A 23,982-nucleotide genomic window follows, 5' to 3' on the forward strand; every position below is an offset into this window, starting at 1 on the left:
ATACGGTCTTCGTAAATTAGGTTGGACATCATTTCCTCTTCCATCATATGAAGCACGCTGCATGCTTATAAACATACAAACATTAAAAGAGCGTCGTGAATATGCAATGGTTTCATTTGTAAACGATATCGTTTCGCAACGCATTGACTCCACAGAACTTTTATCAAAATTAAATTTCCATGCACCTACTCGGCAACTCCGAATTCGAAATTTATTTGCCATAAAACATCATCGCACAAATTATGCAAAATATGGGCCATTAAACCGCATGATAGCCTCTTACAATCAATACTGCGAAACCATTGACTTTACAATGTCTCGGCATAAACTAAAACAATATTTTTACTCCATAAGGCATTATAACTCATAAAAAATAGGAAAGCTGACACTGCTTAATTTTTATTAAAGAAAAAATTATACTTTTAACCTTCTGTCCAAAGTTGACGAAATAAATAAATATATTTAAGAAAACAAAACTGTATTCTAATATGTACAGATATGTACTAGTCTACGTTGGTTGACGAAATAAATAAATAAATAAATATTAACAAGACGTTTTCTTTATTTGAATGGGATTCAAATATGAGTTGAGTTAATTTGCCGTGTATGATTTCGGGAGAATTCCGTGGTGTAACATACGTTATTTTTTAGCACATTCGGGATGGGAGTACGCTCATAGCTGTTTTTGTTTTGATTGCACTCTTGTACTCCGAGAAATACAAACCGCATCATAAATCAGAAACTGCGGTATAGATCTCAGTTCCAAAGGAATATTTTATTTCTGTTCATAATCACATGTGAGTGGTGAATAAAAGTCGTCCACAAAATCAACAGACATGACGCTGGAAACTAGATCCCATTCTGCCGCGGATTACGTGTATTGGTCTTCATTAATTGTAAGTAATTGATTCACAGTGAAATCATACGCGAAACATATGATTTATGCCATTATGATATTATCATTGTCAGTCCGGTGGAGTCGCCGGGTTGGTTGTAGATATTGTGTTATTTCCAATTGACACAATCAAGACACGGCTCCAGAGCGAGCGAGGCTTCGTCAGATCCGGCGGTTTCCGAGGCATTTACAAAGGGTTGGCTCCGGCAGCTGCAGGCAGTGCTCCGACAGCAGCTCTTTTTTTCTGTACCTATGATGGGCTGAAATCTCATCTGGGTAAGTTAGCGACAAAGTCCCAACAACCCTATGTCCACATGGCATCCGCAGCATGTGCGGAAATAGTAGCCTGTCTTATACGTGTCCCAGTGGAAATCGCCAAACAGAGAAGACAGGTCTTGTCAATCAAGTACAACACATCATCGGTGGAAATTCTCTTTAATGCTCTGAAGACGGAAGGTATCCGACGGGGCTTGTACCGTGGCTTCGGTACAACGATCATGCGAGAAGTACCATTCTCGTTCATCCAGTTTCCATTGTGGGAGTACTTCAAACTGAACTGGACTTCCATTACGGGAACGGCACTGACACCGGTGTCGGTTGCCATCTGTGGAGCAATTGCTGGAGGTATCGCCGCAGGACTGACAACTCCGTTGGATGTGGTAAAGACCAGGATTATGCTGGCCGATCAGAGCGAAGTGAACAAAACCAGTGCGTACAGAATTCTACGAGGAATTTACCGAGAGCGGGGCATTCGAGGGTAAGTTTTTGATCTTTATATGTCGGTAGTTTCAGTTTTACTTGTTATACTCGCAGAGGAATGGCATGTGAATTCAACAAAATGTTAACTCTTGGCATACCGAACTAATTGTTGAATCATAGATTTGAAGTGTTTGTTTCAACACTTTGTAGATTCTAAAATTGAGACAGGAAAGTGATTCAACAATAATGGAACGTTCACTGTGTATTTAATGATATTGATGACCCAATCAATAAAATAAAAGTTTATTTACGCGCAGGGTTACTTCCATTCATTTTGCATAAAAATGTGCATAAATGCCTTCCCGGTTTTGGTGTTTTTGGTTTCTTTACTTCCTATAAAATTCATCGAATTTTAATTTATGCCCATACGAGAACGTTTTTTAAGGATCAGAGAAGGCTGGTAATTTATTAAAATTTATCCAAAAAGCATTGGTAACAAACTGGAGAATAAAATAACTGAAAATACATATTCACATTCAGAGTCACTATCAGCGAATTTATGATCGATAAATATTCCAAATTGACAGTTTTTAGGTGTCAAACACTAGCGGCGCCGGTTGTGAAGTGGTAAGCGTGATTGCCTCTCACCTCATCAGGCCTGGGTCAATCCCAGTCGGCGCCGCCGGGATTTTCTGAGGCTTAAAATCTATGATCACGCCTTCCTTCGGAAGGGAAGTAAAGCCGTTGGTCCCCGGTTCATGAGTTGATGGGTCGATAGGTGTGGGAGCTGCCTTTCTGGTTGCTCAGCACACGGAAAACAAGATCGACGGAAAACAAACCAAAGGAAAAAAAATGTGTTAACACTCCGAATACGGTGGGTAAAAAACTTTACGCCGACTACGAAGCCTCCGAAAAACGTGTAACGGCAAGTTTGCAATGGCACAACTTAGCCATTTCTTAATGAATTTCAAAAATTGTGGTGCCTTTAGAATTCCTAGGGTTTCTAGATGATTTTGATTGCAAAAAACTTGAAAATAGAGTCGTCTACTTTATTAAAAAGTGAAAAGAGTTGTTACACGTTTTTTTGAAAGGTGTGTTTGTAGGGTTTTGCAAGTGGCGCAAGATCTGTAATTTAGATTAATGGGCACAAATGTTCACAACTAGCCAGAACACAGTCATGGTTCCTATATATGGATCCTGGAGACAACGGAACGGTCCTCGAAATATCCGGAACATCCGTAAAAATGGTTAATCCATGATCCTGATCCTAGAGCTCTGCGGTTTTTTTTTTAAAACATTAGGAACTGTGATATAAACAAATATTTGGGATCGTGACATAAAATGTACCTGGATGGCCATGGGACCGTCCTCCGGAAGATCCGGAACATCCGTAAAAGTGGACAATCCATGAAACTGATCCTAGAGCTCCGTGTTTTTTTAACATTAGGATCTGTGATATAAGAATGAATTTGGGCCATGGACCCAGATGGCCATGGGACCGTCCTCCGGAAGATCCGGAACATCCGTAAAAGTAGTAAATCCACGATCCTGATCCTAGAGCTCCGTTGTTTTCTTGAAAACATTAGGAACTGTGATGATAGAAAGAATTTGGGCTTGTGACATAAACATGAACCTGGATGTCCATAGTACCGTCCTCCGGAAGATCCGGAACATCCGTAAAAGTGATCAATCCATGAAACTGATCCTAGAGCTCCGCAGTTTTTGAAAAAACACTAAGAACTGAGATGATAGAATGAATTTGGGGTCGTGACATAAACATGAACCTTGATGGGTATGGGACCGTCCTCCGAAAGATTCGGAACATCCGTGAAAGTGGAAAATTCACGAAACTGATCCGAGAGCTCCATGGTTTTCATGAAAACGTTAGGAACTGCGATATTAGAATGAATTTGGGATCGTGACATAAACATGGACCCAGATGGCCATCGGACCGTCCTCCGCAAAATCCGAAAATTCAGTAAAAGTGTCATTGATCCACGGTTTTTTCGAAATCTCTTGGAACTGTCATATATAAATTAATTTGCGTTCGTGTCATAAACATGTACCTAGAAGGCCATGGGACCATCCTCCGCAAGATCTAGAACATCTTTAAAAATGGTCAATCCTTGAAACTGATCCTAGAGTTGTACGATTTTTTCCAAAGCATGTGGAATTGCGATATAAGAAAGAATTCGGGGTCATGACATAAATGCGTACCGGAGACGAACCAGCCCAGGGCTGAAAGTCTCCTTAATAAAGATAAAAAAAAACACGGACCTGGATGGCCATAGGACCGTCCTCCGGAAGATACAGAACATCCGTAAAAGTGATCCAGAGGTTTCTTATATCACAGTGTTTAAAAAAGAACTGCAGAGCTCTAGGATTAGTTTCACAGTATGATAAATTTACGGATGTTCCGGATCTTTTGAAGGACAGTCTCATGGCCATCCGGATCCATATTTATGTCACGACCCTAAATTCTATCTTAAATCGCAGTTCCAAGAGTTTTCGAAAAAAAACCACGGTTTTTTTCACAGTTTCATCGATGATCCACTTTTACGGATAATCAGGATCTTCTGGAGGACGTTCCAATGGCCATCCAGGTTCATTTTTACGGATCTTCCGGAGGACTGTCCCATGGTCATTAGGTTCCATCTTTATGTTAAGACTCCAAATTCATTCTAATATCACAGTTCCACGGCTTTTCGTTCTTGGATGAATTTTATGGCTTGCAATCGGGCTAAGGCCTTGTTGTCCTCTGCTGTCCGAAGAAGTCGTCTCAACTCTACTCGATCCATGGCCAGACTTTGCCAGCCTCGTAGTCTGCGAAGGGTCCGCAGGTCACCTTCTACTTGGTCGATCCACCTTGCCCGCTGCGCGCCTCTTCTTCTTGTTCCTGTTCGGGCGCTTTCGAGAACCATTTTCACTGCGTCGTCGTGCAACATTCTTACGACATGCCCAGCCTACCGTTGTCGCCCAATTTTTGCAATGTGAACGATGGATGGTTCTTCCAACAGCTGGTGCAATTCTTGGTTCATTCGCTTCCTCCACGTTCCGTCATCCAAGGGCGCGTTTGTACTCCACGAGCATAGTCACGGTCTCGTGGCCGTAGACGACCACCGGTCTAATCAGCGTCTTTTAGATAGTCAACTTCGTGGCGAATTTTATTCGACCGGAACGTCTTCCGGAGTCCAAAGTAGGGACGATTCACTGCCATAATGCGTCTTTGAAATTCTCTGCTGGTATCATTTTCGACGGTCACCAGTGAATCCAAATACACGAACTCATCGACCACCTCGATTTCGTCACCGTCAATCTGAACTCGGGGTGTCTTCCCTAGAACCTTTTCCTTTCATGTATTTTGTGTTTAATGCGTTGATGGCAAGTCCAATCCACCTAGCTTCAGGCTTCAGTCTGATGTACGTTTCCGCCTTCGTCTCAAAGTTCCGTGCCATGATGTCGATGTCATCGGTGAAGCCAAGAAGCTGTCTTAATACTCGTGTCTATCCCAACTCTTCTGATCACACCTTCTAACGCGATGTTGAATAGCAGACACGAAAGTCCATTACCTTGCCGTAACCCCCTTCGAGATTCAAAGGGACTCGAGAGTGTCCCCGATACTCGAACAACGCACATCACTCGATCCATCGTTGGCTTGACCAATCGCATCAGTTTATCTGGAAATCCGTACTCGTGCATAATCTGCCATAGCTGATCTCGATCGATTGTGTCGTATGCGGATTTGAAATCGATGAACAAATGATGTGTACACACTTAATCTAGCTCGGTAAAATCTCCAACAGCCGATTACTTCGGCATTAACTTTTGCTGATATCTCTGCAAAATATCTGTTTGTTAGCTGATATCTCAGCAAAATTTTATTTGTTGGCTGAGTCTCGGCAATTGTTTTACTGAATCTCAGCAAAATAAATTGCAGAACTACTCGGCTATTGGAATCTCGGCGAAAAAAATTAAGTGTGTAAGCAAGTTGTATTTGTGGCATTTCTGCAGAACCTGCCGAATCACGAATATGAACCCATGAATTCCTGCTGGTATTGCCCAAGAAATCTCTTGCAAATGGTGACAGGCGGCGGCGTATAATTTGGGAGAGTACCTTGTAAGCGGCGCTCAGCATTGTGATCGCGCGGTAGTTTCAGCAATCCAACTAGTCGCCCTTTTTGTAGATTGGGCATACAACACCTTGCTTCACTCCTCCGGTAATATCCTCTCCTCCCAAATCTTGGCAATTACCCAGTGCAGCGCTCTAGCCAGTGCTTCACCACCGTATTTGAATAGCTCACTTGGTTGTTGATCTACACCAGTTGCTTTGTTGTTCTTCAGTCGACCGATCTCCTCCTCAACTTCTTGAAGATCAGGGGCCAGTAGCCTATCGTCTCCTGCACGTGCTCCAAGGTCTGTTTCCGTGCCACCTTCGTTTTCTGCTGCATCACAGTTGAGGTGCTCGTCATAGTAATGCTTCCACCTCTCAATTTTATGGAGTGACCATTTTACGGATGTTGTTGATCTTCCGGACGACGGTCCCATGGCCATCTAGGTACATGTTTAAGTCACGATCACAAATTCATTCTTATATCACAGCTCCTAATATTTTTGGAAAAAAAACTGCGGAGCTCTAGGATCTGTTTCATTGATTAACCTCATTTACGGATGTTCTGGACTTACCAGAGGATGGCCCCACGGTCATTTGGGTTCATGTTTATGTCATGACCCCAAAATATTTCTTATATCGCAGTTCCACATGCTTTCGAAAAAAACGTAGAACTCTAGGATCAGTTTCGAGGGTTGACCATTTTTAAAGATGTTCTAGATCTTGCGGAGGACGGTCCCATGGCCTATGTCACGACTGCAAATTAATTTATATATGACAGTTCCAAGTGTTTTCGAAAAAAAACCGTGGAGCTTTAGGATCAGTTCCGTACATTGACCACTTTTACGGATTTTTCGGATCTTCCAGAGGACGTTTCATTCTATCATCTCAGTTCTTAGTGTTTTTTTTTCAAAAACTGCGGAATTTTTCGGATCTTCCGGAGGACGTTCCGATGGCCATCTGGGTCCATGTTTACGTCACAATCCCAAAATCATTCGAATGTCACAGTTCCTAACGTTTTCAAGAAAACCACGGAGCTCTAGGATCAGTATCGTTAATTTTCCACTTTCACGAATGTTCCGGATCTTTCGGAGGACGGTCCCATAGACATCCAGGTTCATGTTAATGTCACAAGCCTAAATTCTTTCTATCATCACAGTTCTTAATGTTTTCAAGAAAACCACGGAGCTCTAGGATCAGGATCGTGGATTTACCACTTTTACGGATGTTTCGGATCTTCCGGAGGACGGTCCTATGGACATCCAGGTTCATTTTTATGTCACAAGCCCAAATTCTTTCTATCATCACAGTTCCTAATGTTTATAAAAAAAACGCGGAGCTCTAGGATCAGGATCGTGAATTTACCACTATCACGGATGTTCCAGATCTTCCGGAGGACGATCCCATGGCCATCTGGGTCCATGGTCCAAATTCATTCTTATATCACAGATCCTAATGTTAAAAAAACACGGAGCTCTAGGATCAGTTTCATGGATTGTCCACTTTTACGGATGTTCCGGATCTTCCGGAGGACGGTCCCATGGCCATCCAGGTACATTTTATGTCACGATCCCAAATATCACAGTTCCTAATGTTTTCAAAAAAACCGCAGAGCTCTAGGATCAGGATCATAGATTGACCATTTTTACGGATGTTCCGGATTTTTCGAGGACCGTTCCGTTGTCTCCAGGATCCATATATAGGAACCATGACTGTGTTCTGGTTAATTGTGAACATTTCTGCCCATTAATCTAAATTACAGATCTTGCGCCACTTGCAAAACCCTACAAACACACCTTTCAAAAAAAGAGTAGAAGGGTCTGTGCCTAGGGGCACGAACGGAAGCTTGACGTAGGACCGCTAGTGGACGGAACAAATGTGAACATTTAGTTCTTTTAATTGATCAATCATCAATTATCTTAACTCTTTCCGTTGTTTATTTGTAAGCGTATCAAATTTGTAGTATTTATTTCAAAGAGAAAGTTGATGAAGAGAATCCAAGGGACTCTCAACTTGAGTATTTTCGATTCATCTACCCGAGTGTAGGTGTATTTTGAATTTTTTGTTATATACGAATTTTTAAGTTTTGTGCATTTTAGTATTAACGTATATTCAATTCACCCCTTACAGGATTTCCTTCCGAATTATATGAATGGGGCGGGGCGGAAAGTATCGTTTGTGCAGAATATGTAAAAAAGGAGGGACTTCGAGAGATTGAACTCGTGAGAGCTAATTTTCTCACAAATTTGATTTTATTGGCTTTCAGGGGACTGAATATACACCCAAAGCGAATTATTCCCACTTCTCTCAAATTCTATTGGATATTTACCTTTCCTACTAGCGTGTTCTGGAAAATGGTTGGACGATGATTAATCTCACCAATACATTCGGGCCTACAATTCCACACCTTCTATAGAGACCAGGTTGAGCCTTGATAGCTAGCTGCTTGCGGGAACTGATGACCTTGACAAATGTCCAAATAATACTCTTAACAAATTTATGGTGGTCCTGAAAAGGACCGTTTTGTAGTGATGGTTGAGTAGTGCTGAGCTCAGCACGACGAGCTACTGATTCCGATCCTAGCCTAGCGGTGGGACTTCTTCCTCCTTCTCTATGGTTGCTTATATGAGCTCTGCAGCTCGCTGCTTGCAGGCAGCCTTTCGTTGTTGTTGTTGTTGTTGAAAGCACTCCTGCTGCTGCTGCTGCTGCTGCTGCTGCTGCTACTACTGCTGCTGCTGGACTAGACACCACCACTTACGGTGATAGATTGAGCACCGTTCAGTGGGACCAACAATCAATACGAAACTAACGATTTTAAATTGGCTCACCACTTTAGTAGCCTATTGGTCCCAAGCAAACGATTAACGTACCCTATTCTAGTTGAAATTCTATTACTACACTATGTTTGTTTTGATTCGCTATGAAAGTTTGACAGATAACATCAGGGGTGTGTGGATTCATGCAGAACATGCAGGGGTGAGTGAAATAGCTTGGGACTGCTTGGGACCGTTGTTCTGGTACTGAGTGAGCCAAAAATAATAATGATTTTCTTCGGGACCTACTAGTCTTAGAGTTACCTCTATGGTGGGACCGCATCGAATTCGATTTTTAAGTCTGTGTTAGGGAATGCGCTGTTTTCAGACATTCGGTGATAATTTTGATCACCATTGCAACAGTTGGATATTTGGTATTTTTCAATAGTGACCTATTGAAAATTAACTAAGTGTTCATTTTAGCAGATTGGTAGATAAATGTCCAATCGTTTGGCTTGTTTAGAATTAAAATCTATCTGCTATTGGTCGAAACCTGACCGTAATGCTGTGCATTTTGGTTTTTTGAAATTGCGTGGATTCTATAGATCCTGTGGACATCTATCTAGCCCTGATGTATGTGATGGTAGAGGGAAAAATGTAAACTTTGCGGGAGACGATGTCTTAACACTCGAAAGCAATTATGTGAAATATGAAGTAAAACAAATCCTAGCATAGCGGTGCAGCTACTTCCTCCTTTGATGGTTGCTTATTTGGGCTTTGCAGCTCGCTGCTTGCAGGCAGCCTTTCGTTGTTACTGGAGAACAATTTTCAACGCCACGCGCCGAAAGCACTGCTACTGCTGCTACTGCAGTGCTACTAATTTTGACGACCAAAAAACCACCACACAGTGCCCAGACAACCAGAATGCACGTATATTCAAAGTTGTTTTCGTGATATACAAACATATATACAAACAAACCAGTCGTATAGAATGCAAAGAAATGGCTTATACGTACAAAAGTGGAGGCCATATACGTGCATATTTTCGTTTAATTTTAAACGAGTTGATTTAACATCATATGCAATTTGATCTGTAATAACAAATCCATTTTGAAAAGTCTTACGATGTAATCCGATTAAATTTGTGATACAGTACGACGGAAAAATGAGTCATTGCATATAAGTCGGAAATTTGCATTCTATACGATTTAACTTAAACATAATGCGAGGTATGCCATTCTAATATGCGATTTTGACTTAAACTGTAGCAATTTACGATACTGTCTGTACATTGTTATACGACTTCTGGTTGTCTGGGTGGTGTGGTCGTTGGGAGCGTGTGGTTCTGAGTATGGCGATGAGTGTGCAAAATATTACGCAATTCCATCCTCCCTGTTCGCACGCGCCCGAGGATCGGACTCGAATGCCACTTTGACTTGTTTCGTCTACTTACTACTCTCTGACGACTGTGCTAGGGAAGCAACATATGCATGTAGGTAATTGGTGGATTTGTTAGTTAATTCGACGCTTTTGGACAATGCTGGACATTTACCAGTTTTTCAATAGTTTCTTGTTAAAATCAACATTCGGAAGCATTGTTATCGATGCGTAGCCATATTTCTGATCGATTGGTGATAAAAATTATTGAAATTGGACCAGGGGCAGCTGAGTTATTAACGTTCAAAATCTTTCTTAATTTGTTACATGTTCCATTTTCGGTTTTCACAAAGTGTACCCCCATATAGAAATCAAAGACGTAGTCCTACGTCAAAACGTGTAACAACTCTTTTCGCTTTTTATAAAAGTAGACGACTCTATTTTCAAGTTTTTTGCAATCAAAATCATCTAGAAACCCTAGGAATTCTAAAGGTACCACAATTTTTGAAATTCATTAAGAAATGGCTAATTTGTGCCATTGCAAACTTGCCGTTACACGTTTTTCGGAGGCATCGTATTCGGAGTGTTAATGCCCGAGTGTTAGTGCAAACAAAAATGAGTCGCTCTAAGAATAAATGCAAGATACTCACTTTTGTGAACGCTTGCATTTACACTTCGAGTGCCTCGGTTTTGTTTGCACTAAAACTTGGGCATTCAGTGATCTTGCATAGTAAATTATATTTATTGGTCAAATGATCAGAGCTGGAAAAGGGCCTATCTGCTTTGATCGATTCTCTTCATGACCTTTAGATTTTAAGCATAATTTTTTTTTTTAAATTACTATGATTTTAGCCATGATACATATGATAATCGTATGTTACTTTTAAATTATGAAAATTCTCTGGTTTTTTCGTGTATCTCAAAATTGTCTGCTATTTATACTGTAGTAAGACATTACTAAGCGATTATCACTACTAAAAATAGTTTGCTAAATGCTCATGTATGATCCTTTTCATAAGTTTTGAATAGTGAAAGTTTATGATAAATTATATACTTCTTTAAGTATTGACATTGACCATGTTATTATGTTTCACTTCAATAGCCGAACCCAGTAGCATCTACTAGGATTGATATTTAGATGTGACCACCCTCGTACTTGAGGGTGTAAACTAATCACATGCTCCTATGGACCGGGATAAAATTGTTTTAAGACTATTTACACCGTCTTAAACCAGAGGATGTACAGACTTCGAATCGAACCCTTGAAAACACAAGTTTAAGGGATTGGCTCTTCAGTTTAGGATTAGATCGAAAACTATTTCTCGATGAACATTTCAAATGGTCCTATCTGCTTTGATGAATTCTCTTCATCGATTTTCTCTTTTCATAACCACTGCTATGCAAACAGATTTTGCGCTAATTCTACCACATAGTTTGATAAAGGAGGTTCTTATCTAGCATCCAAAACGACAAATACAACAGGGAAAGATTTTGCAGCTGAGTTATTGACGATATATCAATGTAGATAGGACCTTTTAAAATGTTTATCTAGATTTATATTATCTTCGTCCGATGATTCGGTCATGTTAGGCCGTTCGCAATGCTGAGTTTCAAAATTGTTTTAAACTACTCGTCAATTCTATAATTTGAAACTGTCAAAAATAAAACTGCAACACGATCAGCGCAACGCACAGTTCTAAAACATGTTTGTAATCATAAAGTTCCATAAACTTTACTGTTCTCTATGAAGTTCTCCGTTTTTTATTTGTGGAGCTCTTCGAAACATCTTAAACACATCCAAAGAAATTTGAAACAGAGTTCCATTCGTGTTTCAAACTCGCTCAGAAATAAAACAGAATAGTCGAGCAGTTGCAAATCTGGTGCAAAATAGTGCTCGAATATTGAAACTGCAACTCAGCATTGCGAGAGGTGCGTTTCTGTTCTAGTTTCAAATTGAAACAGTCCTTATAAAATACAACAGCATTGCGAACGGCCTTAGGAGTATTTTTAAAAACTCTAATTAATACTTATAACTCAAAAGGGGCCATTCACGCGGACAGAAAAAGTATGATTTTTTACTCCCCCTTCCCCTGATTTCCACTTGGACTTTCTATTTTGTCAAGTTATCCCAAAATAAATTCGCGTTGTGCGTAACTTCCATTTTCCATTTTTTCAATGAACTAAAATGTCCACAAAAGGTACTTAATTCACACTAACTATTCCGGTAATGAAAGGTACCATTAATGGCATTTATTGACAACAAAGGTTATTCAACAGAATGTCTGTTTGATAACACTCGCAAGTTGTTCATCGAACAAGCATTTAACGGTCAATTTAAAAATTTCTTAGTTAGTAGTACCACCACCTGTGACGCGCATAGTAAATTCCCTTGAGTTCCCTTGAGAAATATCCCAAGAAATAATTTCTAATCCCAACAGCTCTACTTTCAATTACCATAGAGCTGATTGGGAGCAATATCGAACATTTATGGAATATAGCTTTGATCCAAACATTCCTTTGCAAACCAAAGATTAAATTAATTATGCTCTTGAATCTCTGACTACTTCTATAGTTGAAGCACAGACAAACAGACATAACACATTGAATATTTTTCAAAATAAAACATCGTCGCTAAAACACTGCCGCCATCTGTTGAGTATACTGTGATGGGTAGTACGCTGAACAGATGGCAGTAGTGTGTGAACGTCAAACGCAAGGGTTATTGACTATGCGCACCACAAGTGGCGGTACTACCAACTACAAACATTTAAACTGACCGTTAAATGCGTGTTCAATGAACAAATTGTCAGAGTTATGTCTGTTTGTCTGTGGTTGAAGCAAGAGCTGCCTCAGTACCAAAATGCGAGGTTAAATTCGATTCAATTATAATAGACGACGATCTTCTGCTCTTGATCCGTCTTAAAAATGTCCGTAGGGGACAATATCAAAGAACACGTGATCCTGCCATGAAAGTTATCTGGCGGGATTTGCAAAAACAAATTAAAAAGCTATTATCTGCCCTGAGGAACAAAACTTTTGAAAATAATGTTTCTAAATTAGACCCGAGTTTTAAACCCTTTTGGAAACTCACAAAAATTTTGAAAAAAAAACATCAAAAGCCTATTCCTGCGCTTAAAGAAGGTGGTACAATTTTGATCACAAATTTGGAAAAAGCTCAGAAACTTGCTAAGCAATTCGAGAGTTCCCATAATTGCAGTTTAGGTCTTACTAGTTCTATTGAGAATCAGGTTGCTGAATATTTTCTCTCCGGAAAATATTTTTTTATGATTCCTAGGGGACTGATTTGGACGAAGTAAGATTTATAACTAAAAGTTTCATAATATGAAAGCTCCAGGTTGATAGAATTTTCTATATCCTCATCAAAAAACTCCCATAGAGTACTTTGTCTTTCTTGGTAAAATTATTTAACAGATGTTTCCATTTGGCATACTTTCCTGATAAATGGAAAAATGCAAAAGTTGTTTTATCCGGCTTCAAAATCCCGCTGCAGCTTCTAGCTACCGTCCAATAAGTTTGCTTTCTTCAATAAGTACTATACGAACTCAATTTTTGCAGATGAGCAGTTTGGATTTCGCCATGAGCATTCAACTACTCATCAACTCTTAAGAGTTACCAATTTAATTCGTTCAAACAAATCTTAGGGCTGCTCAACTGGAATTGCTCTTCTAGACATAGAAAAAGCATTCAAAAGTGTTTGGCATGAAGGTTTGATTGCTAAATTGAAAAAGTTTAATTTTTCACTCTATATTATGAAATTAGTTCAAAATTATTTAACTGACAGAACTCTGCAGGTAAATTATCAAAATTCCAAATCCAATCGACTACCTGTTAGAGCAGGAGTTCCTCAGGGTAGCATTCTTGGGCCTATATTGTATAATATTTTCACTTCGGACCTCTCTGATTTGCCTCAGGGTTGCCACAAATCTTTGTTCGCCGATGACACAGGCATTTCCGCTAAGGGAAGAAGTCTTCATGTTATTTGCAGCAGACTGCAGAAAAGTTAAGATATTTTCTCTTCTTATTTACAAAAATGGAAGATTTCTCCCAACGCTTCCAAAACTCAACTTATAATATTTCCACATAAGCCTAGAGCACAGACAAACAGACATAACACTCACAAGTTGTTCATCGAACAAGCATTTAAAGGTCAATTTAAAAGTATATCAGTTGGTAGTACTGCCACCTGTGGCGCGCATAGTCAATTCCCTTACGTTTGACGTTTACACACTACCGCCATCTGTTCAGCGTACTACCCACCACAGTGTACTCAACAGATGGCGGTAATGTTTTAGCGACGATGTCTTAAGCGCTGTCCAGACTGAGCAGTTATAACATGTTATAACGGTTGTCAAATAATTGCAACACAGAAACCACCATCAAGATAGCGCTGTAACATGTTATAACTCTGTAGTCTGAACGTACTATTACAATGAGAAATATTCAATGTGTTATGTCTGTTTGTCTGTGCCTAGAGCTTCCTTTTTGAAACCTAGTAGTAGTCACATAGTCACTATGAACAGAGTTCCAAATTTCCTGGTCAAGTCAAGTGAAATATCTTGGATTGGTACTTGACCAAAAATTAACTTTTAAAGATCACATTGAGAGCATTCAAGCCAAATTTAACAAATATATAAAATGTTTGTATCCTCTTATAAACAGGAAATCCAAACTTTGCCTGACGAATAAACTTCTAATATTTAAACAAGTTTTTAGACCGGCCATGCTTTACGCTGTGCCAATATAGTCTATCTGTTGTAGTTCCAGCAAAAAAAGCACTTCAAAGGATTCAGAACAAAGTTCTGAAGATGATTTTGAAGTTGCCTCCCTGGTACAGTAGATAGAGGTAGATAGAATTTCGAATATTGAGACTTTAGAACAAATGTCCAACAACATAATTAATAATTTCAGGCAACAATCGTTGCAATCCTCTATTGCAACGATTAACTCCCTTTATACTTAGGTAAGATTTAGTTTTAGTTTTGAGTTTTAAGATGTAAATTGTTATACTGACATGCAAGTTAAAAAAAAAAAGCCTGTTTAAAATACTGAATTTCCAAGGCAGAAATAATGTAAAAACACTTAGATATACATCATAACAATTAAGGCTTAAGATACTGTAGTAGCTGGAGCACGTAGATTAAAATAAAATGTAATTATTATTGATTTCAATGAATTGAATAAATGTCCAGTTATCTGGACATGTCTTTAAGATTATTTAAGTATCCTCGGAGCATACTTCATTCTACTGAAACGATATGGAAATTTATTAAGGCTCGAAAAACTTGAAGGTGGTCAGGGTATCCATCAAAGTTTATCAGGACCTTCTTGAATACTTTGTATCTTCAATACTCGTACATACTTAAAATCAAAAACTGTCCTCGATGAAATATAGTTCCGTAACAGTTTAGTGAACTGAAAATTTGCCAAAGTTTCGTTGAAGATACAACAGTTTAACAAAATTCGGATCATCTTTTAGCAAAATTTTGGTTAAACAAACATTTACTAAGCTTCGTCAATAATCTAATTGGAAAAATCTCAAACTGCCGAAATCAGCAAAATAATTTAACGAACTATACGGCATTTACATTTTCTTCTTCTTCTTCTTCTTCTTTCCTTTATTTAACGTCGGTCTCTGTTCCGCAATCTAGTGCCAATCACCAACGGACATCGATTGCCATCCATTGACGGCAATCGAATGTGCAGGAAGGCAGCTTCCACATCTGCGTAGGATATCGCACCCATTCAATTCAACACACATGGGCCGGGACCAACGGCTTTACTTCCCTTCCGAAGGAAGACGTGACCAGAGATTTTTATGCCTCAGAAAAATCCCACCGACCTCGGCTGGGATTGAACCCAAGACCCATTGGGGTGTTAGAAAGCAGTCACGCTTACCACTACACCACCGGCGCCGGCTATTTTCACATTTTACTTTGCCGAAAATACTTAAAATATCTGTCAGAACGAAAACATTCCAAACTTTCGTTTTGCCGAGAATACGTAACATAACTGTCAGAGTAAAATCGAGCACTCTTAGGCCGTTCGCAATGCTGAGTTTCAAAATTGTTTCAAACTACTCGTCAATTCTATAATTTGAAACTGTCAAAAATAAAACTGCAACACGATCAGCGCAACGCACAGTTCTAAAACATGTTTGTAATCATCAAGTTCCATAAACTTTACTGTTCTCTATGAAGTTCTCCGTTTTTTTTTTGTGGAGCTCTTCGAAACATCTTCAACACATCCAAAGAAATTTGAAACAGAGTTCCATTCGTGTTTCAAACTTGCTCAGAAATAAAACAGAATAGTCGAGCAGTTGCAAATCTGGTGCAAAATAGTGCTCGAATAATGAAACTGCAACTCAGCATTGCGAGAGGTGCGTTTCTGTTCTAGTTTCAAATTGAAACAGTCCTTATAAAATACAACAGCATTGCGAACGGCCTTAGGTGCGCATTGAAAGTTAAAGTGGTAGGTAACTTGCTGAAAAGAAGGTTGTCGTTAAACCACCAACTTGAATAAAAAAAAACCGTATGTCTGCAGCAAATCGCATCCAGTACAGCAGCATGATTAAGCGGCGTCGGTGGTATAGTGGTAATCGTGATTACCTCTCACCCCATCAGGCCTGGGTTCAATACCAGTCGGCGCCGCCGGGATGTTCTGAGGCATAACATCTCTGATCACGCCTTCCTTCGGATGGGAAGTAAAGCCGTTGGTCCCCGGTTCATGAGTTGATGGGTCGATAGGTAGGGTCCAGGTGTGGGAGCTGCCTCCCTGGCATCGTTAGCATTGGTGCTCAGCACGGAAAACAATATCGACGGAAAACAAATCAAAAGAAAAAAGCAGCATGACGTACACCCAATATCCCCTAGGGGATGGGAAGCAGTTTTCACAGGGCTTCTTCTGCATAGATGGTCTGATTCCTTTTGAAACGGATAATCGCGTTCTTGGCCATCCCCGAGGAAAAAACGAACGGCATGTTCGTTCACACGCCCAGCCTACTCTGGGTACCATGCTGCACTTGTGTACAAACATCAAAGCGAATGTTCAGCTTGAACTTACGTGCAATCTTGTATACAGGTACATTTCATACATACACTCGGGTGTATCGATGTTCACAAGTCAGTGTATTCACAGATGTTTGTACACTAGTACATTGCACGGTTTGGAAAACGTCATGCCAATCGAGCAGAAGGCTTTTCAAATGGTTGAAATGTCGTCACTCTCCTTAATAGGCACACTACTTACGATTAGGGTTACTTCCACTCACTTCGCTATAAAAATGTTTTTCGAAATTATGGAATCATTGGATGCTATAATGATATTTTGTACTTGTCAAATAAAAGAATAGGTTGGAAAGTATGTATTTGACACATACAACCTGTCAATTAAGCTTCCAGTGCGTCACAAGCAGCGAATTTATGGCTCGTGAGCGTTCACTCAGAGTGAGTGTTCATGAATCGTAAAATCGCTCATTACGACGCAATGAAAGCAATAATGAAAGGGTTTCTGTGTCAAACACATAGTTTACAACCTTTTCTTGTAACTTAAAAGTACTAATTCAGTGCCAACATTTCAAAGGGCGTAATTGCAATTGTAAACAATGGCTTTAGCCGTCGACTTCTCGCGAATAAAAGCTCACTCATGAAAAATAATGACACCAGCAGGTAGAGGAATGTTTCCTCTACCAGCTAACGTTGTAATTTTGGAGAGGTAAGATTTCATTCGCGAGAAATTGACGGCTAAAGTCATTGTTTACAAAAGCAATTACGCCCCTTTGAAATGTTGGCACTGAATTATCTTTTATAATGATTTCATAATTCCGAAAAACATTTTTTTATAGCAAGTGAGTGGAAGCAACCCTGATTACGACACACTTCGCTATAAAATATACATATTGCTCTAAATTGTGAAGTCATTGGATGCTATAATAATATTTTGTATTTACTTCTTGTAAGTAAGAGGCTGAAAAGGTAGTGTTTAACACTCCGAATACGATGCCTCCGAAAAACGTGTAACGGCAAGTTTGCAATGGCACAAATTAGCCATTTCTTAATGAATTTCAAAAATTGTGGTACCTTTAGAATTCCTAGGGTTTCTAGATGATTTTGATTGCAAAAAACTTGAAAATAGAGTCGTCTACTTTTTTAAAAAGCGAAAAGAGTTGTTACACGTTTTTTTGAAAGGTGTGTTTGTAGGGTTTTGCAAGTGGCGCAAGATCTGTAATTTAGATTAATGGGCAGAAATGTTCACAATTAACCAGAACACAGTCATGGTTCCTATATATGGATCCTGGAGACAACGGAACGGTCCTCGAAAAATCCGGAACATCCGTAAAAATGGTCAATCCATGATCCTGATCCTAGAGCTCTGCGGTTTTTTTTGAAAACATTAGGAACTGTGATATTTGGGATCGTGACATAAAATGTACCTGGATGGCCATGGGACCGTCCTCCGGAAGATCCGGAACATCCGTAAAAGTGGACAATCCATGAAACTGATCCTAGAGCTCCGTGTTTTTTTAACATTAGGATCTGTGATATAAGAATGAATTTGGACCATGGACCCAGATGGCCATGGGATCGTCCTCCGGAAGATCTGGAACATCCGTGATAGTGGTAAATTCACGATCCTGATCCTAGAGCTCCGCGTTTTTTTTATAAACATTAGGAACTGTGATGATAGAAAGAATTTGGGCTTGTGACATAAAAATGAACCTGGATGTCCATAGGACCGTCCTCCGGAAGATCCGGAACATCCGTAAAAGTGGTAAATCCACGATCCTGATCCTAGAGCTCCGTGGTTTTCTTGAAAACATTAAGAACTGTGATGATAGAAAGAATTTAGGCTTGTGACATTAACATGAACCTGGATGTCTATGGGACCGTCCTCCGAAAGATCCGGAACATTCGTGAAAGTGGAAAATTAACGATACTGATCCTAGAGCTCCGTGGTTTTCTTGAAAACGTTAGGAACTGTGACATTCGAATGATTTTGGGATTGTGACGTAAACATGGACCCAGATGGCCATCGGAACGTCCTCCGGAAGATCCGAAAAATTCCGCAGTTTTTGAAAAAAAACACTAAGAACTGAGATGATAGAATGAAACGTCCTCTGGAAGATCCGAAAAATCCGTAAAAGTGGTCAATGTACGGAACTGATCCTAAAGCTCCACGGTTTTTTTTCGAAAACACTTGGAACTGTCATATATAAATTAATTTGCAGTCGTGACATAGGCCATGGGACCGTCCTCCGCAAGATCTAGAACATCTTTAAAAATGGTCAACCCTCGAAACTGATCCTAGAGTTCTACGTTTTTTTCGAAAGCATGTGGAACTGCGATATAAGAAATATTTTGGGGTCATGACATAAACATGAACCCAAATGACCGTGGGGCCATCCTCTGGTAAGTCCAGAACATCCGTAAATGAGGTTAATCAATGAAACAGATCCTAGAGCTCCGCAGTTTTTTTTCCAAAAATATTAGGAGCTGTGATATAAGAATGAATTTGTGATCGTGACTTAAACATGTACCTAGATGGCCATGGGACCGTCGTCCGGAAGATCAACAACATCCGTAAAATGGTCACTCCATAAAATTGAGAGGTGGAAGCATTACTATGACGAGCACCTCAACTGTGATGCAGCAGAAAACGAAGGTGGCACGGAAACAGACCTTGGAGCACGTGCAGGAGACGATAGGCTACTGGCCCCTGATCTTCAAGAAGTTGAGGAGGAGATCGGTCGACTGAAGAACAACAAAGCAACTGGTGTAGATCAACAACCAAGTGAGCTATTCAAATACGGTGGTGAAGCACTGGCTAGAGCGCTGCACTGGGTAATTGCCAAGATTTGGGAGGAGAGGATATTACCGGAGGAGTGAAGCAAGGTGTTGTATGCCCAATCTACAAAAAGGGCGACTAGTTGGATTGCTGAAACTACCGCGCGATCACAATGCTGAGCGCCGCTTACAAGGTACTCTCCCAAATTATACGCCGCCGCCTGTCACCATTTGCAAGAGATTTCTTGGGCAATACCAGCAGGAATTCATGGGTTCATATTCGTGATTCGGCAGGTTCTGCAGAAATGCCACAAATACAACTTGCTTACACACTTAATTTTTTTCGCCGAGATTCCAATAGCCGAGTAGTTCTGCAATTTATTTTGCTGAGATTCAGTAAAACAATTGCCGAGACTCAGCCAACAAATAAAATTTTGCTGAGATATCAGCTAACAAACAGATATTTTGCAGAGATATCAGCAAAAGTTAATGCCGAAGTAATCGGCTGTTGGAGATTTTACCGAGCTAGATTAAGTGTGTACACATCATTTGTTCATCGATTTCAAATCCGCATACGACACAATCGATCGAGATCAGCTATGGCAGATTATGCACGAGTACGGATTTCCAGATAAACTGATGCGATTGGTCAAGCCAACGATGGATCGAGTGATGTGCGTTGTTCGAGTATCGGGGACACTCTCGAGTCCCTTTGAATCTCGAAGGGGGTTACGGCAAGGTAATGGACTTTCGTGTCTGCTATTCAACATCGCGTTAGAAGGTGTGATCAGAAGAGTTGGGATAGACACGAGTATTAAGACAGCTTCTTGGCTTCACCGATGACATCGACATCATGGCACGGAACTTTGAGACGAAGGCGGAAACGTACATCAGACTGAAGCCTGAAGCTAGGTGGATTGGACTTGCCATCAACGCATTAAACACAAAATACATGAAAGGAAAAGGTTCTAGGGAAGACACCCCGAGTTCAGATTGACGGTGACGAAATCGAGGTGGTCGATGAGTTCGTGTATTTGGATTCACTGGTGACCGTCGAAAATGATACCAGCAGAGAATTTCAAAGACGCATTATGGCAGTGAATCGTCCCTACTTTGGACTCCGGAAGACGTTCCGGTCGAATAAAATTCGCCACGAAGTTGACTATCTAAAAGACGCTGATTAGACCGGTGGTCGTCTACGGCCACGAGACCGTGACTATGCTCGTGGAGTACAAACGCGCCCTTGGATGACGGAACGTGGAGGAAGCGAATGAACCAAGAATTGCACCAGCTGTTGGAAGAACCATCCATCGTTCACATTGCAAAAATTGGGCGACAACGGTAGGCTGGGCATGTCGTAAGAATGTTGCACGACGACGCAGTGAAAATGGTTCTCGAAAGCGCCCGAACAGGAACAAGAAGAAGAGGCGCGCAGCGGGCAAGGTGGATCGACCAAGTAGAAGGTGACCTGCGGACCCTTCGCAGACTACGAGGCTGGCAAAGTCTGGCCATGGATCGAGTAGAGTTGAGACGACTTCTTCGGACAGCAGAGGACAACAAGGCCTTAGCCCGATTGCAAGCCATAAAATTCATCCAAGAACGAAAAGCCGTGGAACTGTGATATTAGAATGAATTTGGAGTCTTAACATAAAGATGGAACCTAATGACCATGGGACAGTCCTCCGGAAGATCCGTAAAAATGAACCTGGATGGCCATTGGAACGTCCTCCAGAAGATCCTGATTATCCGTAAAAGTGGATCATCGATGAAACTGTGAAAAAAACCGTGGTTTTTTTTCGAAAACTCTTGGAACTGCGATTTAAGATAGAATTTAGGGTCGTGACATAAATATGGATCCGGATGGCCATGAGACTGTCCTTCAAAAGATCCGGAACATCCGTAAATTTATCATACTGTGAAACTAATCCTAGAGCTCTGCAGTTCTTTTTTAAACACTGTGATATAAGAAACCTCTGGATCACTTTTACGGATGTTCTGTATCTTCCGGAGGACGGTCCTATGGCCATCCAGGTCCGTGTTTTTTTTTATCTTTATTAAGGAGACTTTCAGCCCTGGGCTGGTTCGTCTCCGGTACGCATTTATGTCATGACCCCGAATTCTTTCTTATATCGCAATTCCACATGCTTTGGAAAAAATCGTACAACTCTAGGATCAGTTTCAAGGATTGACCATTTTTAAAGATGTTCTAGATCTTGCGGAGGATGGTCCCATGGCCTTCTAGGTACATGTTTATGACACGAACGCAAATTAATTTATATATGACAGTTCCAAGAGATTTCGAAAAAACCGTGGATCAATGACACTTTTACTGAATTTTCGGATTTTGCGGAGGACGGTCCGATGGCCATCTGGGTCCATGTTTATGTCACGATCCCAAATTCATTCTAATATCGCAGTTCCTAACGTTTTCATGAAAACCATGGAGCTCTCGGATCAGTTTCGTGAATTTTCCACTTTCACGGATGTTCCGAATCTTTCGGAGGACGGTCCCATACCCATCAAGGTTCATGTTTATGTCACGACCCCAAATTCATTCTATCATCTCAGTTCTTAGTGTTTTTTCAAAAACTGCGGAGCTCTAGGATCAGTTTCATGGATTGATCACTTTTACGGATGTTCCGGATCTTCCGGAGGACGGTACTATGGACATCCAGGTTCATGTTTATGTCACAAGCCCAAATTCTTTCTATCATCACAGTTCCTAATGTTTTCAAGAAAACAACGGAGCTCTAGGATCAGGATCGTGGATTTACTACTTTTACGGATGTTCCGGATCTTCCGGAGGACGGTCCCATGGCCATCTGGGTCCATGGCCCAAATTCATTCTTATATCACAGATCCTAATGTTAAAAAACGCGTAGCTCTAGGATCAGTTTCATGGATTGTCCACTTTTACGGATGTTGCGGATCTTCCGGAGGACGGTCCTATGGACATCGAGGTTCATGTTTACGTCACAAGCCCAAATTTTTTCTATCATCACAGTTCCTAATGTTTTCACGAAAACAACGGAGCTCTAGGATCAGGATCGTGGATTTACTACTTTTACGGATGTTCCGGATCTTCCGGAGGACGGTCCCATGGCCATCTGGGTCCATGGCCCAAATTCATTCTTATATCACAGATCCTAATGTTAAAAAAAACACGGAGCTCTAGGATCAGTTTCATGGATTGTCCACTTTTACGGATGTTCCGGATCTTCCGGAGGACGGTCCCATGGCCATCCAGGTACATTTTATGTCACGATCCCAAATATTTGTTTATATCACAGTTCCTAATGTTTAAAAAAAAAACCGCAGAGCTCTAGGATCAGGATCATGGATTAACCATTTTTACGGATGTTCCGGATATTTCGAGGACCGTTCCGTTGTCTCCAGGATCCATATATAGGAACCATGACTGTGTTCTGGCTAGTTGTGAACATTTGTGCCCATTAATCTAAATTACAGATCTTGCGCCACTTGCAAAACCCTACAAACACACCTTTCAAAAAAACGTGTAACAACTCTTTTCGCTTTTTAAAAAAGTAGACGACTCTATTTTCAAGTTTTTTGCAATCAAAATCATCTAGAAACCCTAGGAATTCTAAAGGCACCACAATTTTTGAAATTCATTAAGAAATGGCTAAGTTGTGCCATTGCAAACTTGCCGTTACACGTTTTTCGGAGGCTTCGTAGTCGGCGTAAAGTTTTTTACCCACCGTATTCGGAGTGTTAAGAGACCTCTATAGAATTTGTTGGTTATTTATGGTTAATTTTCCCCGGGTACGCTATTTGTGAGCTATTCGAGAAGATAAGCGATGCCCGCACCACATTGAATAAAAAATCAGAGCAGAGACTTATGTCCGAATTTGTGTTTTTATGTCATTTCAGCGTTTTTGCAGGCTTCGTACCCCGTGTGCTGTGGATTACGTTAGGTGGGGCTATATTTTTCGGATTCTACGACCTAACATCACGGATGCTGAGTTCGGATGACAAGAAATAGTGACAAAATCAATGTAAATATTTGGAACTATCGTTTGATCTTAGTCAAAGCGATTCTATTATATAGTAGTAATGTATTTTAGGCAAATAATTAACAATAAACAAAAAAAAAAAGAAAAACACTTATTATATAACTTAAGTGGATGCATTATTTGGTGTATTCTTAACTGGTTGCGAATAAATATAAGTTTGTAATACTAGCGTAGCGAGTAAGAAGCTACTAAATGGGATTCTGGCATCGAGTATATGGCAATATATGGGGGCTGGCGTAGCGAGAATCGTGCACTCCATTTAATTTAGACTTAAGTGTACAATTCCTGGCCACTGGTGTAGGTCTTACTGCTATTG

The 23,982-nt window shown here is 40.4% G+C and overlaps 1 protein-coding gene across 1 annotated transcript; it reads left to right on the forward strand.

Moving 5' to 3' along the window:
- The first annotated feature begins 751 nt into the window (after nucleotides 1-751).
- Nucleotides 752-23,922, forward strand: LOC135707390 (S-adenosylmethionine mitochondrial carrier protein homolog). Its single transcript, XM_065229207.1, has 3 exons — nucleotides 752-896; nucleotides 970-1,652; nucleotides 23,524-23,922. Exons 1-3 carry the CDS (start codon nucleotides 837-839, stop codon nucleotides 23,633-23,635), a joined length of 855 nt encoding a protein of 284 aa, XP_065085279.1. The 5' UTR covers nucleotides 752-836; the 3' UTR covers nucleotides 23,636-23,922.
- Nucleotides 23,923-23,982: the final 60 nt, after the last annotated feature.

Source organism: Ochlerotatus camptorhynchus, unplaced genomic scaffold (assembly GCF_037179485.1).
Source record: "Ochlerotatus camptorhynchus isolate MF236.1 unplaced genomic scaffold, CSIRO-AGI_Acam_v1.1 ptg000309l, whole genome shotgun sequence".
In the NCBI taxonomy this organism is placed as follows: domain Eukaryota; kingdom Metazoa; phylum Arthropoda; class Insecta; order Diptera; family Culicidae; genus Ochlerotatus; species Ochlerotatus camptorhynchus.

Excerpts from the sequence above, each read along its gene's own strand:
- LOC135707390 (XM_065229207.1), top strand. The coding sequence starts at position 837 with ATGACGCTGGAAACTAGATCCCATTCTGCCGCGGATTACGTGTATTGG. Across the intron at positions 897-969 it reads TGTATTGGTCTTCATTAATT|TCCGGTGGAGTCGCCGGGTT; the intron begins GTAAGTAATTGA and ends TATCATTGTCAG. Across the intron at positions 1,653-23,523 it reads CGAGAGCGGGGCATTCGAGG|CGTTTTTGCAGGCTTCGTAC; the intron begins GTAAGTTTTTGA and ends ATGTCATTTCAG.